The sequence below is a fragment of the Podarcis tiliguerta genome (genome assembly GCF_965153285.1).
Source record: "Podarcis tiliguerta genome assembly, chromosome: 13".
Classification (NCBI taxonomy): Eukaryota; Metazoa; Chordata; class Lepidosauria; order Squamata; family Lacertidae; genus Podarcis; species Podarcis tiliguerta.
In genome coordinates, this window is record NC_139546.1 from 42,938,536 (window position 1) to 42,954,448 (window position 15,913).

At 45.9% G+C, this 15,913-nt stretch overlaps 3 protein-coding genes across 4 annotated transcripts; 1 reads left to right on the top strand and 2 right to left on the bottom strand.

Moving 5' to 3' along the window:
- Positions 1 to 364: 364 nt before the first annotated feature.
- LOC310662461 (histone H2A type 2-C-like) lies at positions 365 to 1,106 on the bottom strand (the record flags this gene model as incomplete). Its single annotated transcript, XM_083409395.1, has 1 exon — positions 365 to 1,106. The coding sequence occupies one exon, from the start codon at positions 1,104 to 1,106 to the stop codon at positions 465 to 467; it is 642 nt and encodes a 213-aa protein (XP_083265521.1). The 3' UTR covers positions 365 to 464.
- A 62-nt stretch (positions 1,107 to 1,168) lies between these two features.
- On the top strand, positions 1,169 to 1,756 carry LOC310662462 (histone H2B 1/2/3/4/6-like). Its single transcript, XM_083409396.1, has one exon. The coding sequence runs from the start codon at positions 1,277 to 1,279 to the stop codon at positions 1,655 to 1,657; it is 381 nt and encodes a 126-aa protein (XP_083265522.1). The 5' UTR covers positions 1,169 to 1,276; the 3' UTR covers positions 1,658 to 1,756.
- Positions 1,757 to 10,702: 8,946 nt separating this feature from the next.
- ADAT3 (adenosine deaminase tRNA specific 3) lies at positions 10,703 to 15,873 on the bottom strand. 2 transcript variants are annotated; one of them, XM_083409392.1, is made up of 2 exons: positions 15,719 to 15,873; positions 10,703 to 11,809 (listed from the first exon to the last, which is right to left on the bottom strand). In XM_083409392.1, exons 1-2 carry the CDS (start codon positions 15,751 to 15,753, stop codon positions 10,729 to 10,731), a joined length of 1,116 nt encoding a protein of 371 aa, XP_083265518.1. In that variant the 5' UTR covers positions 15,754 to 15,873; the 3' UTR covers positions 10,703 to 10,728. The 2 variants fall into 2 exon arrangements, with proteins under 2 accessions (XP_083265518.1, XP_083265519.1); XM_083409393.1 differs by having other exon boundaries at positions 15,667 to 15,751.
- Positions 15,874 to 15,913: the final 40 nt, after the last annotated feature.

Sequence of the window (15,913 nt, forward strand, 5' to 3'; positions counted from 1 at the left end):
GGGAAAAGATTCTGCTACATTATATCATCCGAACTTTTGTGCCGAACTGAAAACTTGAATCAGATTCGAAAGTGTATCAGTTGTGGAGTTTACTTGTTACAATAATGTACAAAGCTCCCTTTCCGTAACAGTGTATTCAACTTGCCTTCCTGCTGGAAACATTGCTGCCCAAAGTACAGCTCTTTGTGTTACTGGTGTATTTTTTAAAAAATTCACACCCGCCAATCTCAATAAGCTTTATATACACTTAATGTATTGTTCGGGGAAGATACCGCAGCCTGCTATAGGAGCCGTAAAACCCTTCTAGCAAGAGACTCGCGAACGGGAGGACCATAATTCGCATGGGTTTTTACATCTCGCTAATAGAGAAAAATCAGCTCTTTTTTAATGAAGTTGTAGGTGGCTCTTAAAAGAGCCTTTGGGTTGGTTGGGCTTGTTTACTTTTTAGCACCTTTCTTCTTGCTTTATTTTCCTTTGGCCTTGTGGCTCTCGGTTTTCTTGGGCAACAGCACAGCCTGGATGTTGGGCAGGACGCCTCCCTGAGCGATAGTGACTCTGCCCAGGAGTTTGTTCAGTTCCTCGTCGTTGCGGATGGCGAGCTGCAAGTGGCGAGGGATGATCCTGGTCTTCTTGTTGTCCCGGGCAGCGTTGCCGGCCAATTCCAGGATCTCAGCAGTCAGGTACTCCAGCACAGCAGCCAAGTAGACGGGCGCTCCGGCTCCGACGCGCTCTGCGTAGTTCCCTTTGCGCAGAAGACGGTGCACACGACCCACGGGGAACTGCAGACCGGCACGAGAAGAGCGAGTCTTGGCCTTGGCCCGAGCTTTTCCTCCTTGCTTGCCGCGTCCAGACATGTCGATGACGTTGAAAGTAGACACACAAACAAACTCCTTCGATGCTGAATGAAGCAACTGTGCTCGATTCCGCTCCTTATATACTTTCCCCTGGTTTTGAGACTGCATTTTCTGATTGGTCAGCCTCTGCAACTCAATGCCCAATGACCGTGCAGGATGCCAGCAACAGAAGGAATTCTGAAATACAGCCAATGAGAGAGGACGGCGGGAAACGGTTGGCCAATGAGAGCTCACTTGCGCGCAGAGCAGCATTCCGGACCCACGCCCCTCTCTTTTTCTTTTGCGTCAGCGAGGAGTGTAGCCAATTGTGACAAGAGTTTTTCGATACCTCATTTGCATAAGCGTCCTATAAATAGGAGGGCGCGCAGCGCGGCTGTTACTCGACTTTCTTTCCTTCGGTGTTGTCGGCAGAAAGTTGGAAGATGCCTGAGCCAGCCAAGTCCGCTCCCGCGGCCAAGAAGGGGTCGAAGAAGGCCATCACCAAGACGCAGAAGAAGGGCGACAAGAAGCGCAAGAAGAGCCGCAAGGAGAGCTACTCCATCTACGTCTACAAGGTGCTCAAGCAGGTCCACCCGGACACGGGCATCTCGTCCAAGGCCATGAGCATCATGAACTCCTTCGTCAACGACATCTTCGAGCGCATCGCGGCCGAGGCTTCCCGCCTGGCGCACTACAACAAGCGCTCCACCATCACCTCCCGGGAGATCCAGACCGCCGTCCGACTCCTGCTGCCCGGAGAGCTCGCCAAGCACGCCGTCTCCGAGGGCACCAAGGCCGTCACCAAGTACACCAGCTCCAAGTGAGCTTCCCCGGAGAACTGATTATTGGGCTTCCCAAAAAGAAAACCAAAGGCTCTTTTAAGAGCCACCTACTTTCGCAGTAAAATGAGCTGATATTGCTAAGCATCGCCTCTTTTGGTTAACCAGAGAGACTAAATAGCTTGGGACATGACTTGAAGGTAGATCTGTAGTGGTAAATTCTGTTTCATGCTACTTGAAAAACTTAAGGAATTGCGCTATAGAGTTTCTGGAGCGTTTTCTGTGCTGCTTGGTTTCAGATTCCACTCTGCAGTGAGGGAAATGCTGTCAGGCAGAAATTTTCTGTCTTACTGATTTGTAGCATGTTCAATCTTATTCAACATACAGATCCCAGGAAATCTTGTAACTACCCCATAACTCAAGGTGTCAGCCTAAATGTGCAAATAGGTTGGCTCTAGCTTTGTTTTTTTCTTCAGTACTTAGCAATGTCCCTGCCATCTCTGACTTTTTGAGCCCTACCTACTGAAGACTTTAAGTAGAGATCTTCCCCAGTCTGCATCTTTATTTGAATTCATTCTAGGTGTTTTATTTACCGGTATTTTATCTTTTATGTGTTTGCTGCCCTGGGTTTCTCTTGGGAGGCAAGATAATTATAATTTATTTCACAACATTTATGCACCACTTGATTGTAGTAAAACATCCAATCAGTTTACAAAAAGTTTAACAAAATTATCAGTTTAAAAGTATCTAAACATCCAACAAATAATTAAAATCAATAATAAGCTAAAAACAAACCAATTTAAAACAAATGTTGACATCTGACATGTCTCAATAGGCTTGCCTGAATAAAAAAATCTTTTTAGCAGGTGCTGAAAAGAGTTGAGTGAAGGCACCTGGTTGATGTCAATAGGCAAGGAGTTCCAATGTGTGGGTAATCGTTTTTAGAGGTAAATACTAATTAATAGAGGTCCAGAGTGACTATATAATTTGGGAGGGTTTAAAGCTCTTGAGGAAATAACAGAAGAGCCTGGTCAGGTTAAAGGAAGGTCTATTTGGCACAGCATTCTGCTCCCCACAGTGGTCAGCCTGAAGTATTCAGCAAACCCATAATAAACAGTGTCCTAATACAGCACTGCTACTGTCTTATTTGGCAATCATTCATAGCCAAGTAAGATTGTCTTCCATGAACACAGTCTTAACAGTGAGTCCTTAAGTGACTGTGGAGGCCAATTCTGGATCCACACATCCTTCCACAGTGGGAACATAGATTTCCAGGCAGGAGTTGATCATGGTGAGAGTTTGCCAAGCGTGCCTTCCTCTTAGTGCGTTTCTCCCTTGCGTCCTGAGTTTGAATGTCTTCAAAGCCCATGACACCTTTGCTAAAGGTTGTTTTCCAATTGGAGCACTCGCAGGCCAGTGTTTCTCAGTTGTGGGTGTCTATACTACATTTTTTTCAGATTTGCCTTGAGAGAGTCTTTGAGCCTCTTTTGTTGACCACCAGCATTATGCTTTCCATTTTAAAGTTTGGAATAGAGTACTTGCTTTGGAAGACGATGATCAGGCATCCGCACAACATGACCAGTCCAACAAAGTTGATGTTGAAGAATCATTTCTTCCACACTGGTGATATTTGCTTCTTCCAGTACACTGATATTAGTTCACCTGTCTTCCCAAGGGATGTGTAAAATTTTTCGGAGACACGGTTGATGGAATCTTTCAAGGAGCTGGAGATGGCATTTGTAAGTGGTCCATGTTTCACAAGCATACAGTAAGGTTGCTAGTACAATAGCTTTGTAAACAAGCATTTTGGTTTCCCTCTGAGTGTTCCTAAAACAGCACTGCCTCTGTATTTCCTCGCTATTCCCACTCCCATAAGAAAAGATATGCCATATCTGAAGCTGGAGGTTCCATTTAGTTGCCATAACTGGGTGCCAGTGTCAGACATGTCTAAGCCACTGATAATCTGTCACCACATTTATGGTGATGAATTACACAAACCGCTGGACTTGTGTTTGTCCTGAATCTACCGCTGATCAGTTACAACGGGTGATTTTCATGTCTACCTTTATGAGACAGGGAGAAAGGACATCTTTCAGCTGCTCTGAGAAATAGCTGCTTGGAGGAGATAGAAAAAAGGTCCATAAACCAGCAGCCCGGCTAGCTCAGTCGGTAGAGCATGAGACTCTTAATCTCAGGGTCGTGGGTTCGAGCCCCACGTTGGGCGGATATTTTGAAGGAATCGGGAAAGGCCGCACCTCAGGTCCTGGGTCCCTGACATCTCAGGCTAAAGCCAGTGAAGGACTCCCAACCAGAAGCCATGAAGATATTTGAATTGGCATTGCTGACCAAAGGTCTGATCTGATGGAAGGGGGCTTATTCCTATTACCTAGGGTGATATATACGAATCTTTTTGCAGAGAAAATCGAAATGCGCCCCACAGTGAAGTGTTTGGCTTAGCTCAGGGGCAAAGAGCACAAACAGCATGTCCAACAGGCAGGAATTATATCTGGAAAGCAAAATCTGAAAAGCCAACAGCTTTCCACACCGTTGGATTAAATCTGTACATGCTGTATAGAAGCTTTTCTGTAAACCAATTGCTTAGTGTGAAAGTGACAAAGGAGGTCCTTCTCTCAGCACAGGGAAGGCTTAAAACATCACTTAAACACGAAAAAGCAGGGAGGCTGTTTCAAAAATGCCTCTGAATACCAGTTTCTTGGAGCTACAGAAGCGGAGAGTGTTGCTTCACTCAGGTCTTGCTTGTGCGTTTATTCACGTGGGAACAAGATGCTGGAATAGATGGGCCATTGGCTTGATCCAGCTGGGTTCGTCTTACGTCCTAACCCCCCACCCCAAATTATACTTTCTTTTTGAGCTACTGCTAAGAATGGGTCAACAAAAGACGTGTTAAGCAGTCTATGAAGAAGGCATTAACTCTATGTATAAATATCTTAGTTTAGAAATACACTTTTTTGTTGTTGAAAAATATAATGCCCTCTCTGAGGATCGAACTCAGGACCTTCAGATTATGAGACTGACGCGCTGCCTACTGCGCTAAGAAGGCACCTATTATGAAAAAGTCCCAGTAAGCCTGACCAGGATGTAAATTTGCTATTTTAGTAAATAATTAGCTAACTGGTATTTGTTTCGTTTGAAGTTTCGGGAATGACATCGCGTTTATAATCTGAATTATCTCCCTACACCGAAAACGCAACAGATCACAACAGATATAATGCACAGATCACAACGGAGTGGAGGGCCTCTATTATAACCACAGAGAGGGAAAGAAATTAGTTTTATGCACCAGAGATAGGCATCTGAAGAAACACCCATTGGATTACACAGTAAAGTTCCAATTCAGCTCCCTTCAGGATTTTGTCAAAAAATAAACGAAAGCATGAGAAAATCGGAGAGAATTAACAATATTGTATTGGAAAAGGTTCCAAAAATTAACTCCTGGCCCGTACGGGGATCGAACCCGCGACCTTGGCGTTATTAGCACCACGCTCTAACCAACTGAGCTAACCGGCCAGTAACGAAAGAGTTGTTTCCTGGATAGCTGTTGAATGTAATAGGGGATGTTAAAATCGTGCAAGTGAACGCTAGATGGCGAAATCACACTACTGAACTTTACTCTCGCCTATCAACACAGGCCATTATGCCTACATAAATAGAGCACTCGATATTTCTATTTCAAGCTTTATTCCAGATCAAACAAATCAACCAGGAAGTCGAATTTCACATTTGCCCGAAACGTGGGGCAAAACGGGAGAGAATGAGAGAGAGAGAGGAAACGATAAAACGCCGAAACAGAAAGATTTAAGCAGTTATATTCTGTGCTGATCTGCAAGCTGCTTAGTCATATACAGTAATAAGGACAGTAATTTTGGGGGTATTAAAACTGCAACTAACTACGATAGCGGACAGGGGTGTGTGAATTGTACGCAATCAATTTTCATTTAAGGAAGGATAGCTATCCACAGTGCACCCAAAAAGGAGAAGGAGAAGAATATCTCCAACCCGTTCTTTGGCAAAGGCACAAAAAAAATAGCGTTTTGTCAGAAGTGGGATTCGAACCCACGCCTCCAGGGGAGACTGCGACCTGAACGCAGCGCCTTAGACCGCTCGGCCATCCTGACAGTTACTAGTCGTTCTTTGCTGTGTTGCAGTATTAATAATTTGTTATTATGTAGTTCTGTTCCAGTTTTAAACCGATAAAATATGTATAATAATCATTGAACCACTGGGATAACAAATGACTGTCTCTCTCTTCTATCTCAGAACTATTAGGGCTCTAAGTTAGCGGCACCAACCTGGAAGGCTTTGAACGATGGTAAGTCGCAGTGGCTACGTTCTCTCTCCCCTGTTGGAGGCAGTGGGTCTAGTTCCTGAGAATCACAAGTGGGGAGAATGCTGTGCAACCCCCCCCCCTCGATCTCCTCCCCACCTCCTGCTTTTGGGCTCCCCATTGGCCCCATGGCTGGGCCAATGTAAGGACAGGTTGCCGGACAAGGTGGGCCACTGGCCCGATGCAACAGTTGGCCTCTTACCTTTCCGGGAGGAAACAAAGGGAAGGACAATGTGCCAAGAACCTGCAGGCTTGCTATGCCAAATCACACTAGACTACTCCTGAAACAAGGCACTCTCAGAGCCCGGATAGCTCAGTCGGTAGAGCATCAGACTTTTAATCTGAGGGTCCAGGGTTCAAGTCCCTGTTCGGGCGGCTGAATTTTTTAAAATTCTTTTTTTGTTTGTTTGTTTTGTATGTTTGTCTTTTACCTTTCTTAAAGAGATTGCTTTGAATCCTCCCCAGAGAGCAAAAAATAAAAAATAAAAAATAAATAAAAATTCAAAGAAGTGCCCTTTTCGATAATCAAGTATGTTTTGTTCTTTCATTTCCGTATCTGGCTAAGCAGCCCCTCCCCCTCCTTTGCCTAACTAAGCATGTATATGGAAACACAAGAAACACAATTTAAAAAATATGTTGGAAGTTGGCCGTTGGAAGGAGACCTCTTTTAACGATGAATTTCATCCTAACGCCGTTCAGCTCAGCTTGCGCGTTCATAAGTATCTGCTTTTATAAACCGCAAGGATTGGCTTGCAACCATTTGTGATCACAGTGAATTGCAAACGTAGCAATTCGTGATTTTTTAAAGCATCCTTTCCTTTTCTTCTTGGATCACGTTTCGTGCATCACATTTCATTGAGGCTTGTTTTTAAAAAGCTGCGGGCTTGTTTGCACCTTTGCTGTCAGAGCATATCAAATTAAACTGTGTGAAGGGTGTCCCCCATCGAATACTATCACGGGCCATGAGCTTGCAGCGAAATCTTAAGCAAGCTTACTCAGAAGTAGATCTGGCGTTCAGTGAGGATACGTAAGTGTCAGGTTTTGAGCCGCAAAGTTTTTTTCTGCTATATATATAAAATCGCATTTGGGTGGTGCCCAACTCACAATGCAAGCCTCAACCATGTCTACTGCTCAGAAGGAAGTCTTATTTAATTAAGTGGGGCTGCTTCACCCCCATTTACGCGGGAGCGAGCCCCGTTGAATGCAATAGATTTTAAAATGCATTTTAAAAAATGCTTATATACCGCAATTTCATTCAAAAAACAACACAAAGCGATTTACCAGAATTATACATACAATTAAAAAAAAACCCCACACAAATCAACGGCTAACTATTACAGAAAGACATATTTTTCAATCTCCAGACATCTAAACTGGAAGGTATTGCAGCTATTTGAGACTCGAATTGCCTGCATATTACAGTAATTTAAAGGAGGTATTTGTCTTCTTCCACATTGCTACCAAATTAAAATGTCACCCTCAAAAAAAAAAAAAATTCAAGCTTAGCAGAGGATGGTTTCGATCCATCGACCTCTGGGTTATGGGCCCAGCACGCTTCCGCTGCGCCACTCTGCTCCATGAGGTTGGGGTTTGCATTACATTCCTAAATAGTCGTTGCTGCGTATTACAAAGCAATGAGACTGTCAATTGAAATAGGACCATGGATTTGAAACGATGTGGTGCATTTTAGAGCCAGCGAATTTTGACGAGCAATTCTGGGTCTAAAACATATTGACTTCCTCACCTTTGCATACTGATGGACATTGGGAGGGGAAAGGTTGGCTTTGAATTGAATTTGCAAATTCCCCAAATGTGAGGTGCTAAAAAGTTGAAACATGACTTGGCAATACAAAATATATTGGTTATATTAATATAATTTAGGTTTTTTTTCTTGGTAAGTAAAATGCATGTAAAATTGCATAGAAATATTAAAAAATGATTGCCCAAAATATGCAGTTATATTATATATGCATATATCTTTATATCGATATATCGATATATATAGATTTATATTATTATTATTCAGCATTACCTGACATTTTCAGAAGTTAAAATTAAAATTCTTTGGTTCCCCAAAAGCAGTTTATATGCTTCCTCATCATTTACCAAACTAAATGCTGCCCAATAGCAGATTGGAGTTCTTCCCAAGCAAAAACATATTTTTAAGACCCCCTTCACTGACAAATCTTGCGAAAATTAAGCTTCATCCCCTAAAATGGCATGGCCTAGGCTCACATTCCTTTGGCGCCACTCTTGAATGCAGCCGCCTGTCGCTGCCAGTGCTGGTTTTCTGTATCCATACAAGGCAACAGCACAGTGGCAAACTCAAAAGTGTTGGGTCCCTTCATGAGAGTTGCAGCCACAGCTGTTCTAAGATCATACAACAATCTTCTAATTATACATTTAATATAATAATAATAATAATAATAATAATAATAATAATAATAATAATAATTTATTATTTGTACCCCGCCCATCTGGCTGGGTTTCCCCAGCCACTCTGGGCGGCTTCCATAGAAACAAAAAATACAGTAAAATATCACAGATTAAAAACTTCCCTGAACAGGGCTGCCTTAAGATGTCTTCTAAATGTCAGGTAGTTATTTATCGCTTTGACATCTGATGGGAGGGTGTTCCACAGGGCGGGCGCCACTACCGAGAAGGCCCTCTGCCTGGTTCCCTGTAGCTTTGCTTCTCGCAATGAGGGAACCGCCAGAAGGCCCTTGGCGCTGGACCTCAGCGTCCGGGCAGAACGATGGGGGTGGAGACGCTCCTTCAGGTATACTGGACCGAGGCCGTTTAGGGCTTTAAAGGTCAGCACCAACACTTTGAATTGTGCTACTGGGAGCCAATGTACCGGTAGGTCTTTCAAGACCGGTGTTATATGGTCTCGGCGGCCGCCCCCAGTCACCAGTCTAGCTGCCGCATTCTGGATTAGTTGTAGTTTCCAAGTCACCTTCAAAGGTAGCCCCACGTAGAGCGCATTGCAGTAGTCCAAGCTGAAGATAACTAGAGCATGCACCACTCTGGCGAGACAGTTTGCGGGCAGGTTGGGTCTCAGCCTGCGTACCAGATGGAGCTGGTAGACAGCTGCCCTGTACACAGAATTGACCTGTGCCTCCATGGACAACTGTGAGTCCAAAATGACTCCCAGGCTGCGCACCTGGTCCTTCAGGGGCACAGTTACCCCATTCAGGACCAGGGAGTCCTCCACACCTGCCCGCCCCCTGTCCCCCAAAATTAGGAGTGTGTTGCAACAATCCAGGCAGATCTCCATGTGTTGCCCTTCAGCTATTTTCTGTGCGCATACATGATTTGGAGTGCTCCAATATCTTATTTTGGAGTGACTTTAAGTAGTTTTCCGTAAATCTCCACTTTAAGTAACAGATCTTGAAGTACCTTCTTCTGAAACTGAAGCACCTTGTATTTTCAGTGTTCCCAAATGCTTAGCTTTGGGGCATATAGTGACTAAAAAGATCCCTTTTCTTGCTGGCTGATAGGATAGGAGTCAGGAATACAATGAAATATGTGTAGTATTCCCCCACATGAAGTGTACATTGGGGTCATCAACATGGTGGTGAATTGCCTGAATTTTTCAAGCATGAATCCCTATGTGGGGGGGGGGGGGGAATCCACAAAGGAGATATCAGCAGGCTCAAGTGAAATCCCAGGTACGTAGATGTACAAAACAACTTTAGGGGAGAGACTTTGTCAGCCAAGGCCTCTTTCCACCTGCCTTGCTCCACCCTCTAGTCTCGGCTTCTCAATTTTTTTTGTTTTTTTGTTTTATTGATTATAGTTTAGAAATTATTTATTGTAACTGTTGAGTGGATTTCTGTTTAACTTTTATGTGTTGATATTATTATTATTTTATATTACCCTTATGATTGTTGAATGTTACTTTTGTGATGTAGGTTATTTTAAAGTTACGTTTTGTGTTGTTTTTATGGTGTCAGCCGCTCTGAGCCTGGCCTCGGCTTGGGAGGGCAGGATACAAATAAAAATTTATTATTATTATTAGAATGAAAAACTGAGGGGACCACAAAACACCGATGAGGTCTGGACATGCTCAGTAGCAGTGGAAAGTTGACCAACTGCTGCAGGCCAAGGGAAGGGAGGTACTGGCATCCTGAACAAGGGCTTTCCACACTGCAACATTTTCTTGCAGGTCCCACTCATGAACCTCAAAACTGCACATAGGACCATTTATAAGCAGAGGTTTTCCCTAGTCATCATTTCTCACAATGCGCAAAAAAATTCTCACAAGTGCCAAAAATCTGTGGAGGATCACTGCTCAGTTTCAGGTACTCCAAATTCCCAGTTACCACAGACACATGACTGTTCTTTAAATAATGTATTTCAAAAGAAAAAAAGAGAACAGTTCAGTAAAAAAGGGTTAAAATGAGAGACAACCCCCCACACACAAATACAGTGGTACCTCAGGTTACGTACACTTCAGGTTACATACGCTTCACATTACATACGCTTCAGGTTACATACGCTTCAGGTTACAGACTCCGCTAACCCAGAAATAGTACCTCAGGTTAAGAACTTTGCTTCAGGATGAGAACAGAAATCGTGCTCCGGCGAGACGGCAGCAGCAGGAGGCCCCATTAGCTAAAGTGGTGCTTCAGGTTAAGAACAGTTTCAGGTTAAGAACGGACCTCCGGAACAAATAAAGTACTTAAACCGAGGTACCACTGTACACATTCCAAAGCTCCGCAGACACGCTACTTCTCTTAAAAAGGAAGCAGAACAAGAAATATCCTCCTCAAGGACTGTCTTTCCGTGATTGCCCGGGCACCGAAATATGTGCCAAGCTGCAGCACTCCTCTTCCAAAACGCCGCGGAACACCTCAAAGCGGTGGTTCAGGTCTTTGCGGCGGTGGATGTGGTAGTTTGTCCCCAGGGCGCCGTGAGCGGACGGCACGCCGTAGAAAACCCGTCCAATGCGCGAGTGCAGCAGAGCCATGGCGCACATCACACACGGCTCCCGCGTCAAGTACATATCATAGCCGGTGCAGATGTAGGGGAGCCCATCGCCCGACGAGGAGGAATGGCCTGAGTCGCCATCCGGCTGAAGGAAGGTACAGGAAGGGTAATCTTTATAACCGTACGCCCCACCTCCCTGGCTGCAGGCCACCAGGTCAATGCAAACCATAGCGGCGTGCAGCAGTGGGTTGAAGCCTTTCCTGCAGTCATGCGCCGCCGCCAGAACTCTCCCAGAAGCTTGGTCAACCACCACGGCCCCCACCGGCTCCATGCTGAGCCGCGCACCTTCTTGCGCCGCTCGGATAGCCAGCTCCATATGGCTTTGCATGGCGGCCTTTTCCGAGGGAGTGAAGAGGCAGCCGCTGAGAGCCCGGCTGATGCGCTTGTTCTCATGGAAAGAGACAGGCCAGTGCGAGGAGGCTTCCTCGTACTGGGGGCGGGTCAAGGGCGGGAAGGCTGGCACCAGGGTCAGAAAAGGCTCCCCCAAGCCACGCGGGTCGACCTGGCCATCGGGGAAAAGGGCAGCAAGGGACGGCGAGCCATCCTGCTCCGGTCTGGGGCTGGCCAGGCATAGGATCATCTCCAGTGGGTGGGCGCTCTCCGCGGAGACGCAGGGACGGACGCGTTTCAAGTGCGGGTGGTCCCCCAGCGGGTAGGCGGCAGAGACCTCCCTCACCAGGCGGCAGGCCTCCTTTTTGTCCAGGATGGGTGCAGCAAAGGCAGGGATTAAAACCACATTCTGGGATTCCCTCTTAGAAAGAACAGGAAGCACGTCCCATGTGGAGGCCCCGTTCAGCTCCACCGTTTTCCTGCGCTTGCAGTCTGGCTCCATTAGGATAGGCGCATCCCTGGCATGCTCTCTGGATGGCAGGGTGAAGGAAGAGGAGAGCCGGTTATCAAAAATGCACAACACAAGAAATCTATACCACCTGCCCATTTGCTGCAGTCTTCCCCTCCCTCTGTGCAATAAGAAGCTGCATGCCATGATCATTATTACGTATGACTTTTAAAGGGCTGTAAGTGGGAAGCCTGACCTGATATGCCTGCAGGCTCACAATCAAATAACTAGATTACTGAAAAGGAGTCTGAAGCTATTGTTCTTGAAAGATAAACATTGGGAAATATCAATACATCACTAGAGCTCATCACTGGCACAGGCTCTCTTAGTCAAACCTGTTAAAATAACTGTAAGCAGAACAAGTTCTGCCCATTTCAACACACACGCAAAACACACACACAGTGTTTTATTTTATAACCAGACTGATACTAGGACTTCAGGTTCTCAAATGTGGTGGGAGGGATTGTGATGATTCAGCCAAGGAAGTAAGTCGCTCTGCACATGATCAGAGGTACTCTTTAGGATTGAACCGCATGGGCCAGAGCGGGGGAAGCGGCTGAGCCCACGTGCACCTCTTTCCTTATAGATAGATAGATTCTTTATTGTCATTACACAAGTGCAACACTGCACAAGTGCAACGAAATTGGATGCCATCCCTTAAAAACAACAAAAGCAAAACAACAACAACAACCAAACAAACCACATTCCAGCCACACCCACACCAACACCCATCAAACTCCCAGGTCACACTATCGAGTTACAGCATTCAAAAAGGCCACAGCTCTTGGATAGAAACTGTTTTTCAGTCTATTTGTCCTTGACTTGATGTTTCTATATCTCCTGCCAGAAGGCAGTAGTGCAAACAGACTGTGTCCCGGGTGAGATGAATCCTGCAGGATGTTGTTTGCTTTCCTAAGACAACGGGAACCGTACAGTTCTTCCAAAGATGGGAGAGGATGACCAATAATCCTTTGGGCTGTGGTTATGACCTTCTGGAGCACCTTCCTCTCCCTAGCTGTACAACTGGAGAACCAAGCACAAATACAGTATGTAAGAATGCTCTCTATGGAGCCTCGGTAGAAGGACACCAGCAGTCTCTCACTCAGATTGTTCTTCTTCAAAAGTCTGAGGAAATAAATTCTCTGCTGGGCCTTCTTCACCAGAGCAGTGGTATTTGCGCTCCAAGTCATGCCCTGATCGATAATTACTCCCAAAAACCTGAATTCCGCCACCCTCTCCACCCGTTCCCCGTTGATATACAAGGGCTGAATGTCCGCCTTTTTTTTCCTGTAATCCACCACCAATTCCTTGGTCTTAGCCGTATTAAGAGCCAGATTGTTCTCTCCACACCAAACACAGAGCCGCTCCACCTCGTCCCGATAGGCGGACTCATCCCCTCCTGAAATGAGCCCTACCACCGTAGTGTCATCAGCAAACTTGATGATTTTGTTGCTGGAATAGATGGCTGTACAGTCATACGTATAGAGAGCATAGAGCAGGGGACTCAACACACAACCCTGTGGTGAGCCGGTGTTAAGGCTAAGGGCTGTGGACATATGTGACCCTACTCTAACCCTCTGAGAACGTTCTGACAAAAAATCCAAAACCCAGAGACAGGTGGAGTTGGAGAGTCCAATCGCCTCTAGCTTGGACACCAGTCTATGGGGGAGGATAGTGTTAAAAGCAGAGCTAAAATCCACAAACAGCAGCCTCACATAACTCCCCGGCTGCTCCAGATGGGACAGAGCAGCATGGAGAGTGGTGGTGATAGCGTCTTCTGTGGATCTATTTGCCTTGTATGCAAACTGGTGGTTGTCAAAAGTTGATGGAAGACAGGAAATAATGTGACGGCGCACCAGTTTCTCAAAACACTTCATGATGATTGGAGTCAGTGCAACTGGTCTGTAGTCATTCAAACTACTGATTGTGGATTTTTTAGGCAGAGGGACAATAGTTGACGACTTCAGGCAGGGTGGGACAATAGACTGGTGTAAGGACTTATTGAAGATCTTAGTAAAGACCCTCGCCAGCTGATCCGCACAGCCCTTCAACACCTTTCCAGTGATGCCATCAGGTCCAGCCGCCTTCCTCGGATTCGCCATCCTCAATACCTGTCTCACCTCATGCTCCTCTACCGTGAATGAGGGGCCCCCATGGGCTGGTGGCTGTAATACCGGCGTCTCAGGTGGCTCCCTCTCGAAGCGAGCAAAGAAGAGGTTAAGCTCCTCCGCCAGCAAAGGGTCACCGTCGACAGCACCAAGGTTAGGTTTGTAGTTGGTAATATGCTGAATCCCCTGCCACATCTGTCTTGTGTTGTTGCTCCTTAAATTATCCTCAATCCTCAGCCTATAATCCAATTTTGCCCGTCGAATCCCCCTCTTCAAGTTTGCTCTTGCCACACTGTAAAGCTGCACCTCGCCCGACCTAAAAGCCCTGTTCCTTTCCCGCAACAGGCACTGGACCTCTCTATTCATCCAGGGTTTCTGATTGGGGTAAAACCGGATGGATTTATTTACTGTGACAGTGTCTGTGCAGTGATTGATATAGCACAGAACTGCCGCCGTGTGTTCCTCCAGGTCTGTATGATCGAAAATATCCCAATTGGTTCTCTCAAAACAGTCCTGCAGCTGGTGAATAGCACCTTCAGGCCAGGTTTTAACAGATTTTAATATTGTGGGAGCCCGTTTCCTAAGTGGGATATATGCTGGTACCAGGAACAGAGACATATGGTCGGACTGGCCCAAGTGTGGCAGCTGTACAGCCCTATAGCCGTGATTTACATTCGAATAAACTTTATCCAGTGTCTTGTCCCCTCTTGTGGGACATTTCACATGCTGATAGAGCGTTGGGAGCACTGTTTTAAGTTCAACATGGTTGAAGTCTCCCGCAATGATGTGCACAGCTTCAGGATACTTGTCTTGCTGGCTGCTGATAAGGCTCTGCAGGCATCCCGAAGCCAGGTTGGCATTGGCATCTGGTGGCACGTACACACCAGTTAACATAACAGCTGTGAACTCCCTAGGGAGATAGGCTGGTCTACATTTAACAGTCACATATTCCAAATCCGGTGAACAGTGACTGCCCACAGTCTTCGAATTATTGGACCAGCATTTGTTCACATATACACACAGCCCCCCTCCTTTGGTTTTTCCGAAGTCCATGCCTCGGTCTTGACGATGTACCGCACAGCCTTCCAACTGAATAGCTGTGTCTGGTATGGACGGTTGAAGCCATGTCTCAATGACAAATAAAACGCAGCAATCTTTTACAAGGCTGTTCTTTGCTGCCTGCAGCCTCAATTCATCCATCTTGTTGGCAAGAGATCTCACATTAGCAAGAAATATGCTAGGGAGCGGTGGTTTAGATGGACTCCTCTGCAATCTTACCAGGACGCCAGCCCGACAACCCCGCCTTTGCCTCCTGTCTCTACGCCGCCTTCGCCTCCTCCCTGGAGGCATAGTAATCCATGGAGAGCCCGGTGGCCTGGCTACTCCCACAGGAACGTTATCTGGGCGAAAATAATCAGCTCTTACAGCTTGTTCACACTGTAACCCGACCTTCAGAAGTTCCTGCCTGCTGTAAATCTTTCTTGCCCGGCCAGACATACTCAGACCAAGTAAAAATAATAAAAACAAAACAAAACGCTAAGGGAGAGCACTAAGCCGCAGCGTCTATGCGCGCCGCCATCTTATTCCTTGGTCCACTTCACCCACTGAAGAAATTCACAAGTGCTGAATTTAATAATTCATAATTATTACATTTATGACTAGCAAGTATTATTATTATTATTATTATTATTATTATTATTATTATTATTATTATGTCGATGACGTTGACGATCGGTCATCATTAGAATTTTCATTATCATCATAATCTCACCCTGAAAAAGTATCCCCCTATTATCGTATCCACACGTGCATCGGAATCTCACCCCCGACCTGGCTCTGCAAAGACCACGAAGCGCATCCGCCCACGTGGTGCGCCGGGACTTCATGTGGCGCTGATTGGCTATCCAAGTTCCACGGCATGCACGATGTGGAAGCTGATTGGCCAGCACCTCCTTTTTTACCCTTTTCCTTCTTCCCTTTCCTTGAGGCGATTGGAGGAGTAGGGAGGCCGAGTCGGC